The sequence below is a fragment of the Gopherus evgoodei genome, chromosome 3, assembly GCF_007399415.2.
Source record: "Gopherus evgoodei ecotype Sinaloan lineage chromosome 3, rGopEvg1_v1.p, whole genome shotgun sequence".
NCBI classification, from domain to species: Eukaryota; Metazoa; Chordata; order Testudines; family Testudinidae; genus Gopherus; species Gopherus evgoodei.
This window is the reverse complement of record NC_044324.1, coordinates 93,848,681-93,876,047: the sequence shown is the minus strand read 5'-3', so window position 1 is coordinate 93,876,047 and position 27,367 is coordinate 93,848,681. Positions and strand designations below refer to the sequence as shown.

General features: G+C 44.8%; 1 protein-coding gene across 8 annotated transcripts in view; it reads left to right on the top strand.

Moving 5' to 3' along the window:
* Positions 1 to 27,367, top strand: part of AK9 (adenylate kinase 9) — a 253,414-nt gene that overhangs the window by 31,006 nt on the left and 195,041 nt on the right. For all 8 annotated transcript variants that reach the window (XM_030556086.1, XM_030556085.1, XM_030556087.1 and 5 more), the window contains 5 exons: positions 8,598 to 8,723; positions 13,143 to 13,217; positions 16,106 to 16,204; positions 22,827 to 22,966; positions 23,046 to 23,226. In XM_030556086.1, the coding sequence (XP_030411946.1) occupies positions 8,598 to 8,723; positions 13,143 to 13,217; positions 16,106 to 16,204; positions 22,827 to 22,966; positions 23,046 to 23,226 (621 nt within the window). The remainder of the gene's footprint in view (positions 1 to 8,597; positions 8,724 to 13,142; positions 13,218 to 16,105; positions 16,205 to 22,826; positions 22,967 to 23,045; positions 23,227 to 27,367) is intronic.

The following is a 27,367-nucleotide window of genomic DNA, read 5'->3' as shown; positions in this document are numbered from 1 at the left end:
GTCATATTTTTTTTTAATGTCCAGGAAGACTGTTATAAAGTTCTTGGTCCTTATGCTTTTGTGTACTTCTGTTTCTAGTCCCACTATATGGTCAACAGTGCATCTTCCTTTTCTGAAACTACTTTGTACCTCAGTTATAATATTTTTTTTTGTCCCCAAGTAGTATACTAATCTTATATTTATCATTTTCCATGATTTTTCCCACACACTTGATGTGAGGGCAATAAGCCTATAAGCTTCAGGTCTTGTATGTAATTGGTATAACCAATGCTTGATATATTGACAGCAGTCCTTTTCCTATTTATCATTATATGACTGCAATAGAATTTTTAGACTTCCTTTTGACGATGGTTGAAGCATTTCATAACTTATATTATCTTTAACCGGAGTTGTGTTTTTCCTTATTCTAATGGCTGTAATAAGGTCCTGCATATTAAAATTTTTGTTTAGCGGATCATCAGTATATTCTCTCCATCCATTTAATAGTTCACAGTTATCATCAGTAAACTTCCTTCTTTCCCACAAAACTCATTGTTTTGATTCATATCATTACTGACCTTTTGGAATTCTTTTGCTAAAATGTCTGCCTTTCCTAGCTGGAGACCTCAGTTTCGTTAATTACAATAAGACCAGATATACGTTTACTTTTACTTCGAATTCCATTCGTTCTTTGAATTTGCCTGTATATTTGAATCTTTGTTTCATTTCCCACAAACATTTCTCCAACTTTTTTTTCTCTTTTTGATAATCCTTCATGCCACTGCCCTACATCTTTTATAATTTATTAAGTCTTTACTATTCATTGTGTGTTTTGCTTGCTTCTATACCTTGTTTCTTTGCTTGATTGCTAATTTGCAATCCTCATTCCACCAGGGAACCATATTTTTAAGTCGGGGGCAATATGATGTTTTATAGATGGCCTGCTGCTGAAATTTTTATTATGTTGTTGTAGAATTCATTAGGCTGTCATTTGTACAATCACTGCATAAATATTCAGCACATTTAATCTTGAAAAGACCCCAGTCAGCTTTTCAAAAATTTCAGCTAGGAACACTTTTTGTGTGTTTGACATTTCTTTGGCTTTGGTCCTCAGTATATGTAGGGAAGTGATCACTTCCCATTCCACCTTCTTTATAAATTTCACAACTGCATTTACTGGCTATATTAAATCTAGTAGATACTTCTGTATTTAGTATGACCGGGTTATGAATATCAATAAAATGTTCTAAGCATTTACCATTTAGGTCAGTTTTCTTACTTCCCCGTAGCTCATTATGACTGTTAAAATCACTACAAATTATCAATGGCTTTTTGACATTAACTAATTTTTCTAGTTCTAAAATAATTCATTTTTACATGGCTTGTAAACATTTTAAATCCATATATATGTTTTTGTTCTGCATGGGAATCTCAATAGCATCAAAACTTAGTTTCTGCACATCCATTTCAACTTAACTAAGTTCCTTTTTTTTTTAATATGTATACAGACCTTCTCCTCCTCTTCTGGTAGCCTGTGGGGTGTAGCCAAATGCCCCCCTCCCCAAGTACTACTTGGCCTGCCAGGAGGAAGGGAGAAGGACTCCCTTCTCCCGCTGTGTCGCGGCCAATGAGCTGCAGGGGTGACACCTGTGGGTGGGGAAGCATGCAGAGCCACCTGGCCATGTCTCCGCCTAGGAGCTGGAGAGACATGTTGCCACTTCCTGGGAGCTGCCTGAGGTAAGTGCCACCCAGAGCGCGCACACCCTCCCATACCCCAACGCCCAGCCCTGAGCACCTCTTGCACTCCGAACCTCTTGGACCTAGCCCAGAGCCCCTTCCTGTACCCCAAATCCCTCACCCCCACCACACCAACCTCCTGCCCCAGTCTGAAACCTCCTCCTGCACCCTAAACCCCTCATTTTTGGCCCCACTCCAGAGCCCGCACCCCCCAGCCAAAGCCCTCACCCCCACATATCCCAACCCTCTGCCTCAGCCCAGAACCCCTCCCTCACTCTGAACCTCTTGGTTCCATCCTCCAGCCTGGAGCCCCCTCTTGCACACCAAACCCTTCATCCCCAGCCACACTCAGAGCCTGCACCACCAGCTGGAGCCCGCACTCACTCCTACTCCCCCAGCCCCCTGCCCTAGACCAGAGCCCCTTCCTGCACCCTGAACCCCTTATTTCTGGCCCCGCCACAGAGCCTGCACCACCAGCTGGAGCTCTCACTTCCTGCCATGCCCCAACCCCTTGCCCCAATCCAGTGAGAGTGAGTGAGGGCGGGGGACAGCAAGCAACGGAGGGAGAGGGGATGGATTGAGCGGGGTGGGGCCTTGGAGAAGGGGTGGTGCCTTTGGGTAGGGGACAGGGCAAGTGTGTTCAGTTTTGTGTGATTAGAAAGTTGGCAACCCTATGCTGGCCCTGGCCCTGGCAGCCAGGCCCAGGCGGGGAGCGGAAGGGGTGGGACCAGCTATTTCTCATGCTGGCTGCTTTGGGTTGCTGTTCTGTGCAGCGCAGCACTTGCCTGAGAGAGAGCCTGGCTGGGGCAGCACCCCGGCTCCTGCTCCCTGCCCAGGTCCAGCTTCAAGTGAGCCAGAAATGTGTCGTGGGGGGAGGGCTTCAACTTGTTCAGTCCCTGTCCCCAGCGGCTGGGCTCTGGCAAGGAGCAGAGTGGGTGAGGTAGGCTGCCACCCTAGTCAGGCTCGCTCTCAAGCAGCTGCTGCGCTGCACAGAGCAGCGACCCTGAGCAGCCAGCTTTAGCCATGTGAGAAGCAGCTCCATCGGACTCCCTGCCAAAACAAAAGAGAAAGCAGCTAAACATGCCAGGAGGGAGGAGGTGCAACGGGAGAAGGACAGAGCACTGCCCCACAGTTAACTCTGGTGGGGTGGGGAGAGTATGGTGACCCCGGGCTGGGCGCAGGGTGGGGGATTGCTGGGGAGAGGAGACATGTGGAGCAGTCACATGTCCTCCCTTTTAGATTGTGCCTCCCCATATCAAGAGGCATGAGTCGTCTATGGGTATATCATATCTCGATAGAATGAACACAAGTTTACTTATTAGACATGTTCCTTGCACACATAATAAATCAGGCTTTTCTCCATTTCAAAGATGGCTTTCTTAAATTACTGATCATGCATTATTAAACTCTGCATGTTCCAGCTAAGGATTATTAAGACTGTTATATAAGCTGCATTATTGCCTACATTTAAAATCTTATGAATGCAGTCTCTCAAGAGATTGTCTACTGTTAGATATTTTTCTGTTGCTTTTGCTATGATGATGATGATATAATTGGAGATATACCTATCTCCTAGAACTGGAAGGGACCTTGAAAGGTCATTGAGTCCAGCCCCCTGCCTTCACTAGCAGAACCAAGTACTGATTTTTGCCCCAGATCCCCAAGTGGCCCCCTCAAGGATTGAGCTCATAACCCTGGGTTTAGCAGGCCAATGCTCGAACCGCTGAGTTATCCCTCCCCCCCCCTTTAATCTTTTCATTTTTTCCCCATCTGCAAGATGCAGTTAATAAACTCTTCAGCACAAGATACATCATCTCCCATTCCCTTCATATTCTCCTTCCTGACCAGAGATGTTTTCTGCTGTTCTTGTACATCTTGTCTCTTATTTGTGTATTTTTCTTTTTCTGTTTTCTGCAGTGGAGCTCTTTGGTAGCCTCTACAGATGATATTTCTGGGGGGGGGGGAATGGTTTTTTTTGTATTTTTCTAGCTCATTCTGCACAGCCTTTATAAGTTGTACTATGTATTCCCCCACCACTGCTGCTTTTAAGTTATTTTCCTTCTACACAGTTCTCATATGAGTGATTTCTTCCACATATGCTGTACCTCATTGTTTTCATACAAATAGTTGCTGCACATCCAAACCTTTGACAATTATAACACCTCACAAGAGTTGGGAGGAGTCTGTTGTTTAGCCCAGAAAGATAGATACCCCATTTAGATCCTATCAAAAGTGTCTCACCTTTAAGTGTTATATGTACAGCAGCAGATGAGTGGTTTTCACCCTCTCTCTTATGAAAGTAGCTGTTTAACAAATGATAGTTTCTCTTTGCCTATACTCTTGATATCAGCCTCAGACAGTCCTAACAGCACTCCATGCATAACCCCACTTGCTTCCATCAGGAATTTAGGCAGTTGACAAATACCTCTCATTTTCCTTAAGGTTACAGTTTTAAGTTTTTCAGCTTGCTCCTTAAGTGGACATTCTATCAATAGATCTCCATCATGCATTGTTGCAGCTGGGGTCCAACCTTAGCCCTCTATCCCGACTGTTCCGACAATCCAGCCTCACCATCTTCAGCCAGATACCAGCATTCAGCCCCAGCCCAATCTTCAGCCTGCAGCCTGCCACCAGCTACCTCAGTCCCAGCATGCATCAACTCCAAATTCCAGCCCGCTCAGCACTTGCCCCATAGTCTCTCTCCAGTTCAAGCCTCAGCCAGCCTGCCACCATGTACGGGGTTTAGATGCTCTCTTTTAAAGAGCTGCCCCTCTCCAGGTTTGACAGGCTGCACAGGTGCTCAGAGTTCATGCTGATTGTGCCCCGTGGAGCTCTTTAGCTCCTTCCTGACTAGGGTGGGATATTGTTCCACTGCAGTCTTTCTTAAGACTTAACTTGAGAGCTAACTTTCACTCTATATGTATAAAAATGTAAATTGCTGCAAAATCGTGTGTGTGTTTAGCTAATGAAACAAATGTCAACTAATAAGGTCAGTCTTGTTTTCTTTGCCTTTTGGTTATTAATGAAAAATTAACTCAATATTTTTACCACAATAGCTAGAAAATACACAAAATTCTGCATGGATGAGAGCTTTGTGTAACTGAGTCCAGCTGTTTACATCTGTAGTTCCTGCATACTTTTAATAAGCATCTAGACAGTAATGAAATGCAAATATTAAATAATAGTTATGTAACTGGACAAGTATTTTAAGTGCTTTGTTGGCTCTGGGCCTTGGTAGATTGTACAGACGCTCTCCAACTTACGCAACTGTTCCATTCCGGAATGCCTTGCATAACTTAAACTTTGCGTAAGTTGGGAACGTATACCCAATCATTACGTCCATCGTTCCCCCTCCCCCCAAAAAATAAACAAACACCACCCACACACACTTTCTAGCTAACAGAACTTTTTCCGTAAGTGTGGATTTGCATGTCAGGTTTGCATAACCCAGAGAGCGTCTGTACCTTATTTTGTTCTTCACTATTTATAGTATTATTTATTTAGTGCCACAGGTGTACAAGTTTCAGAGTAGCAGCTGTGTTAGTCTGTATCCGCAAAAAGAACAAGAGTACTTGCGGCACCTTAGAGACTAACAAATTTATTTGAGCATAAGCTTTTGTGGACTACAGCCAACAATGGGTGTTACCATACACACTCTAATGAGAGTGATCAGTTAAGGTGAGCTACTACCAGCAGGAGAGGAAAAAACTTGGTAGTGGCAATCAAAATGGTCCATTTGCAGCTGTTGACAAGAACTTGTGAGAAAGTGTGTGTGTGGGGGGGGAATAAACATGGGGAAATGGTTTTACTTTGTATAATGACCCATCCACTCCCAGTCTTTATTTAAGCCTAATTTAATGGTGTCCATTTTGCAAATTAATTCCAATTCTGCAGTCTCTTGTTGGAGTCTGTTTTTGAAGTTTTTTTGTTGTAATATTGCAACTTTTAGGTCTGTAATCGAGTGACCAGGGAGATTGAAGTGTTCTCCAACTGGTTTTTGAATGCTATAATTCTTGATGTCTGATTTGTGTCCATTTATTCTTTTACGTAGAGACTGTCTGGTTTGGCCAATGTACATGGCAGAGGGACATTGCTAGCACATGATGGCATACATCACATTGGCAGATGTGCAGGTGAATGAGTTTCTGATAGTGTGGTTGATGTGATTAGGTCCTATGATGGTGTCTCCTGAATAGATATGTGGACAGAGTTGGCAACAGGCTTTGTTGCAAGGATAGGTTCCTGGGTTAGTGTTTTTGTTGTGTGGTCTGTGGTTGCTGGTGAGAATTTGCTTCAGGTTGGGGGGCTGTCTGTAAGCAAGGACTGGCCTGTCTCCCAAGAGCTGTGAGAGTGATGGATCCTCCTTCAGGATAGGTTATCCTTGATGATGCGCTGGAGAGGTTTTAGTTGGGGGCTGAAGGTGACAGCTAGTGGCCTTCTGTTTCTTTCTTTGTTGGGTCTGTCCTGTAGTAGGTGACTTCTGGGTACTCTTTTTGGCTCTGTCAGTCTGTTTCTTCACTTCAGCAGGTGGGTATTGTAGTTGTAAGAACTCTTGATAGAGATCTTGTAGGTGTTTGTCTCTGTCTGAGGGGTGGGAGCAAATGCAATTATATCATAGAGCTTGTCTGTAGACAATGGATCGTGTGGTGTGGTCTGGATGAAAGCTGGAGGCATGTAGGTAAGTATAGCAGTCAGTAGGTTTCCGGCATAGGGTAGTGTTTATGTGACCATCGCTTATTAGCACTGTAGTGTCCAGGAAGTGGATCTCTTGTGTGGACTGGTCCAGGCTGTGGTTGATGGTGGGGTGGAAATTGTTGAAATAATGGTGGAATTCCTCAAGGGCTTCTTTTCCATGGGTTCAGATGATGATGTCATCAATGTAGCGCAAGTATAGCAGGGGTGTTAGGGGATGAGAGCTGAGGAAGCTTTGTTCTAAGTCAGCCATAAAAATGTTGACATACTGTGGGGCCATGTGGGTACCCATAGCAGTGCCACTGATTTGAAGGTATATGTTGTCCCCAAATTTGAAATAGTTATGGTTGAGGACAAAGTCACTAAGTTCTGCCACCAGGTTTGCCATGACATTATCGGGGATACTGTTCCTGATGGCTTGTAATCCATCTTTGTGTGGAATGTCAGTGTAGAGGGCTTCTACATCCACAGTGGCAATAATGGTATTTTTAGGAAGATCACCGATGGATCATAGTTTCCTCAGGAAGTCAGTAGCATCTTGAAGATAGCTAGGAGTGCTGGTAGCGTAGAGCCTGAGGAGAGAGTCTACATAGCCAGACAGTCCTGCTGTCAGGGTGCCAATGCCTGAGATGATGGGACATCCAGGATTTCCAGGTTTATGGATCTTGGGTAGCAGATAGAACTCTGACCAGAGGTATTCTAGGGGTGTGTCTGTGCGGATTTGCTCTTGTTCTTTTTCAGGTAGTTTCTTGAGCAGATGGTGTAATTTCTTTAGGTAACCCTCAGTGGGATCACAGGGTAATGGCTTGTAGAATGTGGTGTTGGAGAGCTGCCTAGCAGCCTCTTGTTCGTACTCCGACCTATTCATGATGACGACAGAAAGTTTTTTTTATCTCCTGCTGGTAACAACTCACCTTAACTGATTACTCTCGTTAGAGTGTGTATAGTAACACCCATTGTTTCATGTTCTCTGTGTATATATGTATCTTCCTACTGTATTTTCCACTGCATGCATCCGATTGAAGTGTGCTGTAGCCCACGAAAGCTTATGCTCAAATTTGTTAGTCTCTAAGGTGCCACAAGTACTCCTGTTCTTTTTACAAGTGTACAAGTTGCTTTACAGATGTAAATGTGACAAGGTCCCTACTTCAAGAAGCTTGCAATGTAATATATACAGATAACTTAATGAGTAAAGATAAAATCCATAGAAGTGGAAAACGGATTAAAGGGTGACAAAAAAGGGAAGAGGAAAATATACTTGGGGCCTATTTTGAATTTATTTTTGACAGGGCTCCAAACATTTATCTGACACCTACCAAGATGAAAAATATCTATGCTGACATGCTTCCAGGCCATGACCGTGAAGCTTAAAGGAATAAAATAGTTGTGTATTGTTTATTGTGCCCTATATTTAGTTGTTAAAAAATTGACACTCAACTTTGTTTTAAATTTTTTTAAAAGCTTAACTTATTACATCCCTTTCACTGAATTTTCTCCTTCTTTGTCTTCCTTTCTTCACGCCACTATTTCTATATTATCTACAAGGTCTGTTTTCTCTTTTCCTTTGTTCTTCCTTCTCCCCCTTATCCTTTCACTTCATTATGTTCTCTAGCTCCTCAATATTTTCCAACTTCATTCCTCCTCTCATTTACTTTTCCGTTCTCTTACTACCATACTTTCTTTTTTAATGTATCCCATCAATAAATATTAGCTAACATGCTGATTAAAATATCTTTCTTCCTACTCTGGACAAGACCTTAGGGAGACAGTGCAACATTTTTAAAGGTGAAAATATCATCTAGATATTTGTAGAGAATACTAAGGGCTGAATGTTCAGGTGCAGCAGAGGAGTGTACCATACACTTTGGGGGAGGAGAAGCAAGCATAGATCCTACACCTCATCCTGGGGCCCGTTCATTCCCTTTCCCCTGGGATGCCTTTAGAGTGCACTGCCTTATGATGTTGGCCAGAGGTATCTAGAACTCCTCCCATCCCCAGGAAATCCGCTTACCAAGTTAGCTGGTGGATCACTATCAACTAGGGGAATCCTAAGAGGGCTCCTTAAATTACTCTGCCACACACAAAGAGTAGTAGGGTTCTATCTCTTGTCTTTTCAATCTAGTCGGCTTTGGTTTAGTGCATTTATTATTACAGGGCCTGAAGTAAAGTATTTATTTTCTTTACTTTAGGCAGCAGCGGATGCAATCATGTTGTCAGATATTTTGCCGCATTTGGTGCAGAGGCCTGAAGATTTTTTGGAAAATGCAGAAGCCAGGGTAAATCTCTATAAGGATACCATGCTATATCCTCTAGAGGTAAGAACAGCACAAAGTAATATTGTTGTGTACACTAGAAGATCATTTTTTAACATTTGTTTTTATATAATTTTTATGCAGTCTGGGTATTTTACCAAATGTCAACTGGCTACAGACCTTGCTTATACACACCAGCTGTGTTCATCATAACATCCAGATAAGATTAGCTTTACATAAGGTCTTTTACTCACAGTGTCTCCAATAGGCAAAACAGTAAAATACAGTTTAGCATTCCATTACATCTCCCCCTTTAATTTCTACTTTCCTACCATTTACAATATTTACGCTATCATGCTATCTTTGAAGTTCAGTACATATCAGTCTGTTAAGTGTCTCTGAATCATGCTCTTTTTCTAATTTTACTATTCAAACATAACAGTTTGGTCATCTGGCTGTTCATTAGTTGCAATGACTGCCTGTGGTTGGTTTGGAATTGTCATCTTATTCTGCATCGGTATGGTTTGCTCTGTTGATTGTTCTTTCTGAGGAACAAGCTGTAGGTTTCAACAGTTTCTGTTGAACTCTCCACTGTTGGTCTCGATCACATATGCTGCAGCTGAGAAGGTCACTGGTCTCTGATCCTTTGATCACATACCTCTGAATGCAAAGCTTTTGTCTCTATAAGTTTCTGTGGTCAACTGGTCCAGAAAGTTCAGAATAACTCCAAGATTAGTCAGAGCTGTGTCAGGCAACATCAGCTCTGGAAGGGGTTGTCATAACAACATTTTTTCCCAGATCTGGACCTTAGCGCCCAAAATATGGGTGTTAGCATGAAAACCTCCAAGCTTAGTTACCAGCTTGGACCTGGTAAAGCTGCTACCAGCCAGGGATTTATACAGTACCTAGCTCACTGTGGTCTCCCCAAAACCTTCCCTGGGAGACCCCACGACTCAGATTCCTTGAGTCTCACAACAAAGGGGAATAAACCATTTCCCTTCCCCCTCCTCCCCTCTAGGTGTTCCCTCCCTGGGTTCCCGGAGAGATATACAGAAGCAAACTCCGTGAATCTAAACAGAGGGACTCTACCCTCCCTGTTTCCAGTCCTGGAAACACAAGTACCGGGAGAGCTAATCTCTCTTCCCCCCTCACCTCAGAGGGTATGCAAAGTCAGGCTTAGTAACTCTAACACAAAGAGATTTTCCCCCTGACTTCTTCCTCTCACCAATTCCCTGGTGAGCTGCAGACTCAATTCCCTGGAGTCCCCACTAAGAAACTCCAACACGTCTTAAAAAGAGAGAAAAAAAATACATAAAAATGGTCTCTCTGTATTAAGGTGACAAATACAGGGTCAATTGCTTAAGGAAAAAAAAGAGAATAAACAGCCTTATCCAAAAAGAATACAATTCAAAACACTCCAGCAACTACACACATGTAAATACAAAAAATACCCAATATAAACATATTGTCTTACTATCTTTGTACTTACAACTTGAAAACAGAAGATTAGAAAGGCAGGAGACAGAAAGATCACTCTCAGAGCCGAGAGGGCACAGACACAAGACAAAGAACAAAAAACTCGCATCCAAAACTTCCCTCCACCCAGATTTGAAAAAGTCTTGTTTTCTGATTGGTCCTCTGGTCAGGTGTTTCAGGTTACTCCTTTCCAGGTGAAAGAGACATTAACCCTTAGCTATCTGTTTGACAGGGGTTAAAGGTGATTGTAAGTCCCTTCTGTGATCACTGTGATGTGAGTTCCTGAGTCAATTTTAAAGTCAATAGCCTTGCCATGAATATTCAGTTTCATTCTCCAGGCAGAGTGTATGTCATCACAAGTGATAGATCCCAGAAACAATGGCTCTTGATTGTCTGTAATATGAGTCAATTCCCTGCCTGCTTTCATGTGCCAAACAGCTCCAAAATGTCCATATTTCATGCATTTATGACATTGTGTGTCTTTGGTTGGACATGTTTCATTATGTGACTTTTTCCACTCCTTGTGCCTGCAGGCTGGAATTTGTTCCTCTTAGCCTGGGAGTTCCTTGCCTCAGGGGTTTTATGCTAGTGACGTTTAACACTCAATTGTCTCTTTACAGATTCTAAGCTAGTTTCAGGTTTTTCAAGTTTGTCAGGTTGCTCTAGGTTTTGCTGTTTCACCAGCTCAGACTTCTTTGCTCTCAGCATAGCTGTGCCTAGTGTTAAATCTCTCTTCAGTTATGGCTACTCTGAAATATTTTTATCTGTTAACCCAGTAACCAGCCTGTCTCTGGTATTTTCATTTTTTGCATTCCTGCAGTTTTCAACCAATGTATGCCGATCTCTTATAAAACATTCAACATTTTCCCCTGGCTCTTGAATTCTCTGATGGACACGCTGTTTCATAAACCACATTTCTCTGTGGTAAAGAGAGCATGCATCAAACATAGCCAGAATCCTTTCACAGTCATCTTTGTGATTGTCTTCAGTAAAGTCAAGGGATTTAACTATATGCTCTGCTTGCTTCCCCATAGCATAAATTAAAGAAGATACCTGCATATCAGGGATCAGCAATCTTTGGCATGCGGCCTGTCAGGGAAATCCGCTGATGGGTTGGAACGGTTTGTTTACCTGCAGCGTCCGCAGGTTTGGCCGATCGCAGCTGCCACTGGCCACAGTTCACCGTTCCAGGCCAATGGGGGCTGCAGGAAGTGGCGGCCAGCACATCCCTCAGCCCGCGCCGCTTCACACAGCCCTCATTGGCCTGGAACGGTGAACTGCAGCCAGTGAGAGCTGTGATCAGCCAAATCTGCGGATGCTGCAGGTAAACAAACCAGCCCGGCCCGCAAGCAGATTTCCCTGACAGGCTGCATGCCAAAGGTTGCGGATCCCTGCTATGTGTCATTAGTTTCCTTGTGGAGCTTGGTAGCAATGAGAAATCTGGCAATATATTGTGTCTAGTCAGTCCATTCTGACGGTTTGTCAAAGCTAAAGTGCTCTGGGGCACTGAAGAGTGGTATGTTGATGAGATCCTGCAATCTCTGTTGCTTTGTTCCTTCCATGTGCAACCTTTATTGCTGTTTTCCTCCTGTTTCTGTTCTTAGTTTACTTCTGACACCATGTCATGTACTTCTGTACCTGATATGGAATGTCTACATAGCTTGCTTGTGCACATCAGATGTGCTCATCATAAGATCATTTTATACACTGCCAGGTATGGCTAAGATTAACTTTTAAAATGGTATTTTACACATGGTCTACTAGTGGCATAACAGTATAATACAGTTTAATATTCCATTACATACACTAAGGTTATTTCTATAATTCCAGATAGGGAAGTATGTGAAGTACAGCTACCCTCACTATTGAAGAGGCCCCTGCAGCACTCAGTCTCCAATAGGTCTCTCCTCTTCTCTCTGCCACCTTCCTCCTCACAGTTCCCAACAGATCTTTCTCCTCCTGTTTCATTGCTGTTGTCCTGGAAGTCATTGGAAACATATTGGCTGGGACATTCTTTGGTTGTAGCTGTGTGTTTCTGTGGTGGTCACATGCAGAAAGCCAAGAGAGAGCCAGAAAAGCAGTGTCAGTTTGGCCCTGAGAGGAATCTAAGTGAAAGAGCTTCTTTTGGGCAGAGTAGTGGCTGGAAAGGTAGGCATGGAAATTGTGAAGCAAGGAAACTGACTCTTGTTTGTTTATGCTGCGTTCAGGGAAACAGGACTTTGTATACCTTCTTTGTAAATAAACACGATTGCACCAAAGAAACACCTGACTCCATCAGGAAGATACACTGATGATAGAAACAACCTAGCAATGCCCCAAATATTGACCAACTAGTCTGGTCAAGGGGCAACAATATTTTGTAGTTAGCACTTGACAAGTATTGTTTATGTATGCCTCACAACATCCTTATGAAGTAGATAAACATAATTATCCCCATTTTCTAGATGAAGAAACTGAGGCTAAGAAAGGTAAATTGTTCAAATTCCCATAGAAATTCAGTGTCAGGACCAGGTTTAGAACTCTGGTCTCCAGGCAGTGAGGTCCATGACTCATCTGATAAACTTAAGGACAATTAGAACTCTCAGCCTTGGCAGCCTAGACTACTATGGGCAGAAAGTTATATCAGAGACTATTAGGAGTTGAAGGTCATACCATCTTTAAGCTTATTTTCTCTAGATACTTAAAAATATGTTGGGCTTGATCTATGATTTTTTATTTGACCTATGACCTCACTGTAACTATAATTTTGAGATGTTCATGATATTTAATTTTCAGTATTAGAATAGAAGTTCCTTTCCAGAAGCCTTTGGATTGATACCCATGACTTTTAGTCATGCAGTCTAAAAGCTGTTTGTTTTTCATCTATGGACTGAATCCTACTGTCATAGGAATTCATGTGAGTTTTGCTACTGACTTCAGTGTGAACAGGATCAGACCCAATGTCATTAATTGGTTGGTCATACTCAGTTAAAGGGTGTATGTGTGTCTTTTTTCTTAAACATACAGGATATGATGGCTGAGCAAGATTCTCAGTATCTTATTGAACTGGATGGAAATAAGCACCCAAATGAGCACTTTGCAGTAAGTATGCTGCACATAAACTAAGACAATTTACACTAGAAAAGAACCTGTGTGCTGTAGCTATCATCTCTATTAAGATGATATTGGCAACATTATTGCTCTATAACTCATGATGCTATTGCTAGAAAATAACTTCTTTGGGATGCCTGTTCCACTTGTTACTCCCAAAAGAAATCTGATTATGCTTACTAAACATTCCATATATTAGCAACAAGGCATATCATGTTGCATCAGGTGATCATAGTCATCATTTAATATAATTTGTTAAATTGACAAACACCATTATTAGCATGGATGAAGTTATAAAGGCATTTACATTATACTCTTGATTATCCAGTTAGCCCGAGGGGAATTAGATTTTATTTGGATAATTGAGAGTTTGGATAATGGAGAAGGGAGGAATCATTCAGCAGCGGGGGGCCTGCCCCATAGCTGGGAGCTCGTCTTCCTCTTCCTGGTAGTCCTAACCTGGGATTTCTGTTCTGCCTTGATCACTCACTCGCATGACAGCGGGCCTCAGAGGGTTCCCTGTACTGCTACAGACCTAGTGATATCCAATTCCTGTAGGCGCAAGGTGTAGAGCAGAGCAGAGACCCCCAGCCAGCGTTTACACTTCCCTGCCAGGACTACAGCCTTCCCTCCTCCTTGCACCTGAAGGGGCTGGGTGTCAGCAGCCCTGCAGCAGAGCAGGGAGCCCTCTGCAGCTCCATTGTCACAGCCCCATTCCTTCCCTCCTATGACATCTGGGCTGCAGAGGGTCCCTTGCATTGCTGCAGGAGCCATTCAGCAGCAGGGTTGCCTCTACCATTGCCTGGGGCTTGTCTTACATAAGAACGGCCATACTGGGTCAGACCAAAGGTCCATCTAGCCCAATATCCTGTCTTCTGACAGTGGTCTATGCCAGGTGTCCCACAGGAAATGAACAGAACAGGTATCATCAAGTGATCCATCCCCTGTCACCCATTTCCCAGTTTCTGGCAAACAGAGGCTAGGGACACCATCCCTGTCCATTCTGGCTAATAGCCATTGATGGGCCTATCCTCCATGAGCTTATCTGAACCCTGTTATAGTCTTGGCCTTCACAGCATCCTCTGGCAAGAAGTTCCAGACTGAGTGTTGTGAGAAAAAATACTTCCTTTTGTTTATTTTAAACCTGCTGCCTATTAATTTCATTTGGTAACCTCCTAGTTCTTGTGTTATGAGAAGTAGTAAATGACACTTCCTTATTAATTTTCTCCATACCAGTCATGATTTTATAGTCCTCTATCATATTCCCCCCTTAATCATCTCTTTTCCAAGCTGAAAAGTCAAGTCTTATTAGTCTCTCCTCATATGGCAGCTGTTCCATACCCCTAATCATTTTTATTGCACTTTTCTGAACCTTTTCCAATTCCAATATATATTTTTTGAGATGGGGTGACCACATCTGCACGCGGTTTTAAGATGTGGGCATACCATGGATTTCTTCCTCCTTGCAGTCCAGAAGTCACCGGTCTATTATCTCAACCTCTGCATTATCGAAATCCCTTCCTTGTCCCCCAGCATGAGATATATAGGGGACAAGAAAGGGATTCAGTTAATGTGGAAATTTTGGATAAATGGGATTATACTTTACAAATGTTTTTCAATTATTATTCAATACAATATTTTACAGAATTAGTTTAGCATAGCTTAACCTAAAAAATAATTCAGCCATTTTTAATGGCATTGTGGCATTGCTTAGCATTGCAAAGCGAGACATGGATTACATTTCTGGATGGTATTTTCCATTTCCCAGAAGTTCTACGGAGTCTGTGTGCTTAGCCCCTGTAGTTGAAGTTAAATTCTCATGTCACTTTATAACCAACTTTCCTCCTAACTAAAAAGTGTTGATGAGCAATGATGGGAGTCCTGTCCTGTGCTTCAGCCAGACGGGTGGTTGTTGCAACATGGGGCAGCGAGGAGGAGATGTAAAGAAAAAGATGGAAGTGTCTTCAACCTCATGGACAGTACTCCATCACTGCCATTTCACCATATTCTCACTCCCCTGAATACAAATTAGGACCATGCTCCAGTAAGCACTTATACATATGCATAACTTTACTACTTGACTTGGTGTGCTTAATTTTATTACTTTTTTACTTAATAAAATTGAGCACGTGTGTGTTTGCAGAATTGGGTCCCAAATTTATATCAAAACAGTAAAATAGAGATTCAATATGAATTAATATATTAAAGATCATCTGGTTATGCAATAATACCCACACTCTGTTTCTGCCCACCCCTGAATAATGGCAAAGCTCATTATATGCTCATCATGGCAAAATTTGCTTTCTTGATCTCAAGAATATTTGCATGCATACTTCCTGTACCTAGGACAGGAGCCTGTATCTTACATACATTGTAATATCAGTTAATTCTCATTGACAGGCTTCTTTTTCAATGTATTTTTGCTTAATGAATAACAAACTTGTACTAACTGCCAGGTCTATAAACAGATTCTGATCACGAAAGGAAATCATTTCAATTCTCTTCTCACTCCTTTTGTAACACACCATGAAAACCCTTTGCATACAGGTCTCACCCACTCCCTAATGAGCAGAAAGCCTTTGCAATATTATCTATCCCTCCCCAGCTCTAGACCATTTACAAGTCTGGGACGCATTTCATGAGGAGAGGCAAGAAGGTTAGGGCTGGAATAAAAGGTTTCTGCATGGTCTAGCCCCCTGAACATCCAATGGGAACTCTACTGAATATGTAACAGGGCCCCTGGCTGTACTACTGGGCAATGTGGTGTATACTGGCAATATATAAATACCAAGTTATAATTTTCAAACACATGAAGGATTTTTTCAGATCACAAAAGCAATTTTAAATGTTAATTTATTCAAGATAATTTTTTTTTTTAGTCAGTGATAGCCCGGCTTCAATCCACAGGCCTTCGAAATGGAGCTCTTATAACCAGACTTCAAAACCCAGAAGAAGAGCTCTCAGAGGGGATGGAAACTGTAAGTGTGATATTTGCATTTTTAGAAATTTGATTGCCTACAGTAATTACAGTATTTGTGCATTATTCTTTATATTATGTACTTTGGCTATGATAACTTTGTTTTAGATGCCCTGCTTTATCATCAAAGATTATAAATTCAAGCATTGGAGGCATCTACAGTGTGCTAGTGTGGCAAAGAAGTGGATTTAAAAAATGACTTTCACACGTACCCATGTACAGATCAGAACTTTAGTAAATATCCCTAGGTAAAACAAGTATGGGAAGCATGTGCCTTTAATCATAAAAAGGATTGGATCTGATTAAGAAGTCTTTGGACTGGACCTATTTTGAAAAAACAGAGAAAATCCTTCATAAAAACAGCAAAGAGTCCTGTGGACCTTATAGACTAACAGACATATTGGAGCATGAGCTTTCGTAGGTGAATACCCACTTCGTCGGATGTATATAGTGGAAATTTCCAGAGGCAGGTGTGTATATATATGCAAGCAAGAATCAGGCTGGAGATAACAAGGTTAGATCAGTCAGGGAGGATGAGGCCCTCTTCTAGCAGTTGAGGTGTGAACACCAAGGGAGGAGAAACTGCTTTTGTAGTTGACTAGCCATTCAGAGTTTTTGTTTAATCCTGAGCTGACAGTGTCAAATTTGCAGATGAACTGAAGCTCAGCAGTTTCTCTTTGAAGTCTGGTCCTGAAGTTTTTTGCTGCAGGATGGCTACCTTGAAATCTGCTATTGTGTGTCCAGGGAGACTGAGGTGTTCTCCTACAGGTTTAAGTATCTTGCCATTCCTAATATCTGATTTGTGTCAATTTATCCTTTTACGTAGGGACTGTCCAGTTTGGCCAATGTACATAGCAGAGGGGCATTGCTGGCACATGCTGGCGTATATTACATTGGTGGACGTGCAGGTGAATGAACCAGTGATGTTGTGGCTGATCTGGTTGGGTCCTGTGATGGTGTCGCTGGTGTAGATATGTGGGCAGAGTTGGCATCAAGGTTTGTTGCATGGATTGGTTCCTGAGTTAGTTACTATGATGCGGTGTGCAGTTACTGGTGAGAATATGCTTCAGGTTGGCAGGTTGTCTGTGGGCAAGGACTGGCCTGCCACCTAAGGTCTGTGAAAGTGAGGGATCATTGTCCAGAATGGGTTGTAGATCCCTGATGATGCATTGGAGTGGTTTTAGTTGGGGCTATATGTGATGGCCAGTGGAGTTCTGTTGGTTTCTTTCCTGGGCTTGTCTTGCAGTAGGAGGCTTCTGGGTACACATCTGGCTCTGTTGATCTGTTTCTTTATTTCCTCATGTGGGTATTGTAGTTTTGAGAATCCTTGGTGAAGATTTTGTAGGTGTTGGTCTCTGTCTGAGGGGTTGGAGCAGATGCGGTTGTACCTCAGTGCTTAGCTATAGACCAGGGGTCGGTAACCTTTCAGAAGTGGTGTGCCGAGTCTTCATGTATACACTCTAATTTAAGGTTTCGCGTGCTGATAATACATTTTAATGTTTTTAGAAGGTCTCTCTTTAGAAGTCTATATATTATATAACGAAACTAGTATTGTACTGTAAAATAAACAAGGTTTTCAAAATGTTTAAGAAGCTTCATTTAAAATTTTAAATAAAAATGTTGATCTTACGCCGCCGGCCTGCTCAGCCCGCTGCCGGTCTGGGGTTCTGTTCATCTAGGCCAGCAGTGGGCTGAGTGGGGCCTGCAGCTGGGACCCCAGCTGGGAAGGGTCTGGCAGTCAGAACCCCAGACCAGCAGCAGGCTGTGCGGGGCTAGCAGCCAGGACCCCAGGCCAGCAGTGGGCTGAGCAGCTCAGCCCACTGCCACTCAGGGGTCCCATCTGCCAGCTCCTGCCAGCCAGGATCACAGCTGCCGAACCTCTCAGTCCGCTGCCGGTCTGGGGTCCCGGCCCTGCCCACATACAGTGGGTACCTACCTTCTCCTTGATTCTGGCCCATTCTCTTCCTCTCTCTGCACTGAGCTGAGGGTGGGAGTGGACCGAGCACAAGGCTGGGGGAGAAGGGTCTGGCCAGGAGCTAGAATGAGGGAGGGGGCTCAGGGTTGGGGCAGAAGGTTTGGGTGTGGGGACACTTACCTGGGCAGCTCCCATTTGGTGTGAGGGGTGCAGGAGCTCCCATTTGGTGCTCAGGGTAGGGATGGGGATGTGCGGGGTGCATGGGATGGAGGGGGGATGGGGATGGCAGAGTGCAAGAGTCAGGGCAGAGAGCTAGGCTTATGTGAGGGGGGTGCAGGTGTCAGGGTAGGTGGGCTTGGTATGTGTGGGGGTGCCAGAGTCAGGGCTGGGATCATGCAGGGGGATGAAGGAGTCAGAGGACTGGGTGGTACAGGGATCAGGGCAGGAGCCTGGAGGGAGTGTGGGGGTGCAAGGCTCAGGCAAAGGGCTGGGTGACTTCCCCCTCCCACTCCTTGTCCTGACTACCCCCTCCTGGGACCCCATGCCCTATCTAAGCCTCTCTGCCCCTTGTCCCCTGACTGCTGCCTTAGTACCCTACCTGTCCCCTGACTGCCCCAACCCTTATCCACACCCCCACCTCCAGACAGACTCCCCCAGACTCCCATGGCTATCTAACCACTTCCTGCCCCCTGACAGGACCCCCAGAACTCTGGACCCATACAACGCCCCCCAGATCGCCCAACCCCTCTCCACACCTCTACCTCCTGACAGCCCCCCCAGAACTCTGACTCATCCAACCCTTCCAGCTCCTTGTCCCCTGACCATCCCCTCCAGAGACGCCTTAACTGCCTCTCCAGGACCCTCCTTGCTCCCTGTCCCCTGACTGCCCTGACCCCTATCCACCCCCCAAACAGACCCAGGACTTGCATGCCCCATCCAACCCCCTCTGCTCCCTGATTGCCCCCTCCAGAGACCTCCGCCCCAACTATCCCCCCTGGGATCCCACCCCCCATCCAAGCCACACTGCTCCCTGTCCTCTGACTGCCCCACCCCTTATCCAACCCTCCCCAGCCCTGGACTCCTTACCATGAGGCTTCCCGCTCATCTGGAGCCCTGCCGCTGTGCGTGCAGCACTCTGGGGGGCGGGGCGGGGCAGGCCAGGGCTGCGTGCAACGGCAGGGGTCCAGATGAGCGGGAAGGGGTCCTCCTCATGGAACTAAATTCTGCCCCTCAGAAGCGCACAGCCGCGGCCCCCAGAGCACTGTGCACAGCAGCAGGGCTCTGGGGGAAGGCGAGGCAGGGGCCGGGGGCTTGCTGTGCTCAGCCAGGCACTCCGGCCTGGGAGTGCGGACCCTGCGGCTTACTGCATTGGCAGAGTTCTTAATCGCACACTGGGGTCCCGGCAGGCCCCAGCATGTCATTAAAAATTGGCTGCCGACCCCTGCTGTAGACAATGGATGATGTGGTGTGTCCAGGATGGAAACTGGAAGCATGAAGGTAGGCATAGCGGTCGGTGGGTTTTCGGTATAGGGTGGTGTTAACGTGACCATCACGTGCACCGTGGTGTCTAGGAAGTGGACCTCTGTGTAGATTGGTCCAGATTGAGGTTGATGGTGGGGTGGAAGCTGTTGAAATCGTGGTGGAATTCCTCCAGATTCTCCTTCCCATGGGTCCAGATGATGAAGATGTTATCAATGTAGCGTAGGTAGAGAAGGGATGTGAGTGGATGAGAGCTGAGGAAGCATTGTTCCAGGTCAGCCATAAAAATGTTGGCATATTGTGGGGCCATGCAGGTACCCATAGCATTGCCACTGATCTGGAGGTATATATTGTCATCAAATTTGAAATAGTTATGTGTGAGGATAAAGGCACAGAGCTCTGCAAACAATTGTGCTGTGGCATCATCAGGGATATACTGTTCCTGACAGCTTGTATTCCATCTGTGCGTGGGATGTTTGTGTAGAGAGCCTCTACATCCATGGTGACTAGGATGATGTTTTCTGGAAAGTCACCAATGCATTGTAGTTTTCTCAGGAAATCAGTGGTGTCACAGAGATAGCTGGGTGTGCTGGTGGCATAGGGTCTGAGTAGAGAGTCCACATATCCAGACAGTCTTTCAGTGAGAGTGCCAATGCCCGAGATGATGGGACATCCAGGATTTCCGGGTTTGTGGATCTTGGGTAGTAGATAGAATAACCCTGATTGGGGCTCTAAGGGTGTGTTGATTTGTTCCAGTGCTAGTGTAGGGAGTGTCCTGAGTAGATGTTGCAGTTTCTTAGTGTGTTCCTCAGTGGGATCTGAGGAAAGTGGCCTGTAGAATTTGGTATTGGAGAGTTGTCTGGTGGCCTCCTTTTGGTAGTCAGACCTGTTCATGACGACAACAGCACCACACGATCCATTGTCTACAGCCAAGCACTGAGATACAACTGCATCTGCTCCAGCCCCTCAGACAGAGATCAACACCTATAAAATCTTCACTAAGCGTCCTCAAAAGTACAATACCCACACAAGGAAATAAGGAAACAGATCTGCAGAGCCAGATGTGTATTCAGAAGCCTCCTACTACAAGACAAGCCCAGGAAAGAAACCAACAGAACTCCATTGACCATCACATATACTCCCCATCTAAAACCCCTACAACCTGTCCTGGACAATGATCCCTCACTTTCACAGACCTTAGGTAGCGCCCCTCAGAGTGCTGCACGCACAGCAGCAGGGCTCCAGATGAGCGGGAAGCCTGTCTGTCGCCCACAGACAGCCCGGCAACCTGAAGCATATTCTCACCAGTAACTACACACCGCATCATAGTAACTAACTCAGGAACCAATCCATGCAACAAGCCTCAATGCCAACTCTGCCCACATATCTACATCAGCGACACCGACACTATCACAGGACCTAACCAGATCAGCCACACCATCACTGGTTCATTCACCTGCACGTCCACCAATGTAATATATGCCATCAGATGCCAGCAATGCCTCTCTGCTATGTACATTGGCCAAACTGGACAGTCCCTATGTGAAAGGATAAATGGACACAAATCAGATATTAGGAATGGCAAGATGCAAAAACCTGTAGGAGAACACCTCAGTCTCCCTGGACACACAATAGCAGATTTCAAGGTAGCCGTCCTGCAGCAAAAAAACTTCAGGACCAGACTTCAAAGAGAAACTGCTGAGCTTCAGTTCATCTGCAAATTTGACACCATCAGCTCAGGATTAAACAAAGACTGTGAATGGCTAGCCAACTACAAAAGCAGTTTCTCCTCCCTTGGTGTTCACACCTCAACTGCTAGAAGAGGACCTCATCCTCCCTGATTGATCTAACCTCATTATCTCCAGCCTGATTCTTGCTTGCATATATATACTTACCTCTGGAAATTTCCACTATATGCATCCGGCGAAGTGGGTATTCACCCACAAAAGCTCATGCTCCAATACGTCTATTAGTCTATAAGGTGCCACAGGACTCTTTGCTGCTTTTACAGATCCAGCCTAACACAGCTACCCCTCTGATACTTCATATAAACAGATTTTTTGAAAAAAAAAATTGGTCGAAGAATAAAAATCCCATCAGCAGGTTGGTTTCATACCATTTCCATCCCCCCCCTCCCCCCGGAGGCTTTGTGACATACCTGATCAAAAATAAAAACCCTATGTGCTTCAATTCCTAAAAGCAAACACATTTTACTTTCCACATTAAAGTAGAAATAAGGTAGATTAGTGCTGACCTCTTCTATTTTCATCATTGTGTGTGATTTCTGTAGGGAGATCTCCTGAAAAAGATAAGTCCTGTGGGCCCCTTCTGTGTGCAACTGAGAACATAGATGTCTTACAGACAGACAATTCTTAAGGCTTATCAGTATGATATCTTTTGAAATCCTTTATACTAATAAGCATGCATCGTGATCTTTCCTGTCGTGTCACCAAATCATCAAAGATTTGAAAAGTTGCTGGTGAGACCTTCCTGGCTATAGTTACTTTTACAGGAAAAGATATATTTTCACAGAATACATCTTTATTAGACCCTGAGAATGAGTAAGATTCCTGTGTATTGAGAAAGACAAAGTAATTTTGGTAATGAATATGATTCCCATCCTCTGTTTGATATGCCTTGCAAATAGTTCTATCAAACAACCAATATATCATAATTGGCATTTCCATTCCATAAACCTAGAACTCAAGTGTTTGCATCTCCTCAGCTTTTGGTCTCCTTTTTGCCCCTTCAATACCAATCTCCTTAGCTCAGGATTACTTGTACTGCCCAATGTATCTCTCTTTCTCCCCATCTCCTATGACTCACTTCCTCTCTTTAAAATTAGCATTTAAAACTTTCCTTTATTATTATTGAGTCTTTTAGTAATGCCAGCTCTAAAGATATAATGTAAGTTATCAGTGCTTCATGCTCTTTTAAAAACGTATATTAGTTTTTACAACAAATCATTTAAAAAAAACAGGGTTATGTTTAAAAATGAAATATCTCAGATAGTTATTCCTTACAGTGGAGTACTGCTGGTCTGAAAAAAACTTAAAACCAAAATTTGTGAATTCATTAAAATAGCTACTAAGCACAATGCAACAGTTCTTTAAGAAGAGTATACTCACTTCCTTAGAAAATATTTCACAATGTTAAGCTACACAAAATAGGGCATATAAAAATATAGGGGAAAAAGTATACATACTTTTATTATTGTTCTAATTAACAGGATGAACTTTTCCGGACTCTTTCATCCTTCAAAATAATAGCACCTAGATACCGATGGTGCAGAAGTAGGTGGGGTCGAGCATGTCCTGTAGCTTTAAAAGAGGGTAACATTGTAATGGGGCTTCCAGATTTAGCTGTCAGGTAAGCAGAACTTGGTATGATTTGGGTGTTAAAACATAGATCTAAGATTAACCATGTATATTTTTTCAATTTTTTAAAGTTTCCTAGGTAAAATGTATTTATTTTCATCTCAAGAAGCGTTGAGAGAATTTATGTTGAATCCACGTCCCTATCTGCTACCACCTATGCCACTTCCTCCTTGTAAAGTAGTAGTATTTGGACCTCCATTGTCTGGAAAAACAACTCTTTGTAACTGGATTGCAAACAAATATAAAGGAAAGGTGGGTATATATAAATATTTTTAAGTAACTTGTAGGGTTAGACTTCCAGATCTTAGAATGTTATTTGAATAGTAGTAAGGATGTTAGATGTAAGATACCATACATAAGCTCTTCACTTCTGTTTAAAAGCAGTACATATTGTTCAGATGGTCTTTAGTCGCAGCAGGTTGATGTGAAGGCTATCGATATGTCTGATCTCAAACAGTGATGCATGCCACCCACTCATTCCACTAAAGCTGTGTCCACACCGCATAGTAGACCCATATTCATGTATCTGCGCATGCAAACCCATGCTTTTCAAGCTCATCTTTGAGCATGTACTTTGCATTGATACACACACCTCATATCTGCCCTTTATCCAGGCCAGAACATCGGCCACTCTGACAAGTACTGCAGCAGCTCAGACAGCATGCCATGACCAGACAGGCCCTGTAGAGGTGCGGACTCACCCCTGCGGCACCTCCTGCTGGTGACTTCAGGAATTAGCTCATTCCAGCTCCGGAGTGTCCTCTGGTCCCTGTGTCCCTCCCAGACCCCGGTGCCCTGTTAGCTGGGGTGCTGCCCCCTGGCAGTAACCCCTTTCTCTCAGGGTCTCCCACTCCTAGGGGAAACCTCACCCACTATCCCCACCTCACCTCACCTCAGTATCAGGCTACTGCCAGTCATCATCTAGCCCCCACACCCTGGGGCAGACCGCAGTATCAATCACTCATCACTGGCAAGGTTGGGTTTGGACCTGCTGCCTTTGCCTACCCTTGGGCTGCCCTCTGCAAGCCCCAGTACCTTTTAGTCCAATTCTAGGCTGCAACCTGGGGCTTTCCAGGCTGGAGCTCCTCAGCCTTTCCACAGCCCTGCTCTACTCAGGTACTCTGTCTCTATTTCCCTGCAGCCAGGCCCTTCTCTCCCTGCTTTCAGAGAGAGACTCTGTCTGCCCCTGGCTTCTCTGCCTTTATAGGGCCAGCTGAGTCTGTTTGGGGCATGGCCCCGACTGCAGCCACTTCCCCCAATCAGCCTAGCCTAAAAGCTGCTTTCTCCAGCCACAGCCCCCTCCCAGGGCTGTTTTTAACCCTTCAGGGCAGGATCGAGGGGGGGGTCCACCGCACTACAGGGCCCCAGACAGGGCCGGTGCTACCATTTAGGTGGACTAGGTGGTTGCCTAGGGTGCCAAGATTTGGGGGCGGCAAAAAGCAGTGCCCCCCAAATTTTTTTTAAGCATTTGAGCGGCCGCTGCCCTGGGAGGGAGAAGGAGTCTGAGCTGCTGCCAGCAGCCCAGGGGTTTCCCTTGGTCAACACACCGCCAGTAGCCCGGGGGTTCCACCATGCAATCGTTGCTTCGCTTCTCCCGCCTCCCAGGCTTGCGGCGCCAATCAGCTGTTTGGGGCCCAAGCCTGGGAGGAGAATTAGAGCAGGACAGCATGCTTGGAGAGGACACGGAGCACAGGTGAGCTAGGGTGGGGAACTATTGCAGTGCTTCCCAGGCCAGGGGGTGGGGAGCTACCATGGGGGCGGGGAACTTCTGGGAGGGGGCGCGTGCCTCAGGGCGGGGTGGGGGGAGGGCGCAAAACTTCCTTGCACTGGCCCTGGCCCCAGAGACTAAATACGTTCACCACTGCAAATAGGACTGATTAATCCAGGCAACACAGGAGACTACAGCTGTGCCAGGAGGGCATTCTGGCATAGCCAACTTATAAACAGAATTGTATGCAAAAGAAAATATGAAGCTGTGCTTCAGAAGGCTAATACTCCAAACCTCCTTCAAACGATAACTGTGTTTCTAGTAAAAAGTTAATACTTGCTGCTTGTTTAATTTTTTTTCCAGTCCTGGAATCCATCTTACATCTCAAATGGTGTCAGGCTGAGGTGGTTTTAAAAAATGGCATGGCTACTGGCCTCAGCACAAGCAAAATCCACACACACACCCAGCATGTAATGACAATTATATTGGGCATAATTTGGAAAAAAAAAACCCCTTCTTAATAGCAGTAACACTAAAAATGGTGACTGCTACATACCAGGCTCTGGCTCCGGGGTTTATTGTGCTGTTTCTTTCTCTGCAGATTGCTCCCCAATGTCATCCCCAAACAGGTCCTCCAGATATTGACCCAGGATGTCCAATATCTGATCCTCCTGTGTAGCCTGATCTAAGCCAGGTGGCAGCATTGTGGTCTATTCTGCGCAACTCCAGGCTTTCTTCCAGGAGTGTTCCTTGTCCTTGCTTCCTTTTTTCCTGGGTTTATAAGCATGCCATTCCTGCTCAGCAGACTGTCGTGGAGGACGGTTGACTGTTCTGTGTGCAGTTCCCAACAATCAGTCAAATTCCTTGTAGTAGGGGTAGCAAGCTGAGTTATTCCCTGACACGCTATCTCCATCCTTCACTTTGCAATAGGCAGTCTTGTGGTACTTACTCTGTTCCCACGCCTGATTACCAGTATGGTGGATCCCCAATACCACCAGCCTCTGTGGCTTCATAACCGTGCAGGTTTCTAGTACTGCTGCCAAAGTAATGGATCTTGCTCTCCTAACACCACAGCTTGGCCAGTATGTTGGTGTGGGAGAATTGTGGGATATCATTGGCAGAATCATAGAATATGAGGGTTGGAAGAGACCTCTGGAGGTCATCTAGTCCAACCCCCTGCTTAAAGCAAGACCAATCCTCAACTAAATCATCCCGGCCAGGGCTTTGTGAAGCCTGATCTTAAAACCTCTAAGGAAGGAGATTCCACCACCTCCCTAGGTAACCCATTCCAGTGCTTCACCGCCCTCCTAGTGAAAAAGTTTTTCCTAATATCCAACCTAAACCTTCCCCATTGCAACGTGAGACCATTACTCCTTGTTCTGTCATCTGGTACCACTGAGAACAGTCTAGCTCTATCCTCTTTGGAACCCCCTTTCAGGTAGTTGAAAGCTGCTATCAAATCCCCCCTCATTCTTCTCTTCTGCAGACTAAACAATCCCAGTTCCCTCAGCCTCTCCTCATAAGTCATGTGCTTCAGCCCCCTAATCATTTTTGTTGCCCTCTGCTGGACTCTTTCCAATTCTTCCACATCCTTCTTGTAGTGTGGGGCCCAAAACTGGACACAGTACTCCAGATGAGGCCTCACCAATGTTGAATAGAGGGGAATGATCACGTCCCTCAATCTCCTGGCAATGCCTCTACTTATATAGCCCAAAATGCCGTTAGCCTTCTTGGCAACAAGGGCACACTGTTGACTCATATCCAGCTTCTCGTCCACTGTAACCCATAGGTCCTTTTCTGCAGCACTGCTGCCTAGCCATTCGGTCCCTAGTCTGTACCAGTGCATGTGATTCTTCTGTCCTAAGTGCAGGACTCTGCACTTGTCCTTGTTGAATCTCATTAGATTTCTTTTGGCCCAATCCTCTGATTTCTCTGATTCCCTCTGTATGCTATCCCTACTCTCCAGCATATCTACCACTCCTCTCAGTTTAGTGTCATCTGCATACTTGCTGAGGGTGCAGTCCACGCCATCCTCCAGATCATTAATGAAGATATTGAACAAAACCAGCCCCAGAACCAACCCTTGGGGCACACCGCGTGATACCGTCTGCCAACTAGACATGGAGCCATTGATCACTACCCATTAAGCCCAACAATCTAGCCAGCTTTCTATCCACCTTATAATCCATTCATCCAGCCCATACTTCTTTAACTTGCTGGCATGTTTGAATACAAGCCTTGCAGCTTGGGCTTCTGATACTGCCATCTTCACTGCTAAATGGGTGGGCTTGGACACATGCTACAGCAGAACATGGGCTCATACTTAGAACCCTGGGTGAGCCAGCCAGCCCGCCTTGTGAGAGGATACTGGAATGTGTTAGAGTGCTTGAGCTTAAACATAGTCGGAGTTTGGGTTTACTATGCAGTGTAGTATACCTTAATACTTTCATGTAGTCATTTACCTTTACTAGTATAATATCTTTCCATATGTTAACTGTATACATGTTGTGACTGTATGAGTATAGACTAGTAAGGCAGCCCTTATTGGAGGATATAGAGAAAATTGAAACAAAATTTAATCTTCTTCTTGGAGTGCTGTCCCTGTGGGTGCTCCACTCTAGGTGACGGTGCATCCCGGCGCTGTTGGTTGGAGACTTTCGGTAGCAGCGCCCAGTCGGGACGCAC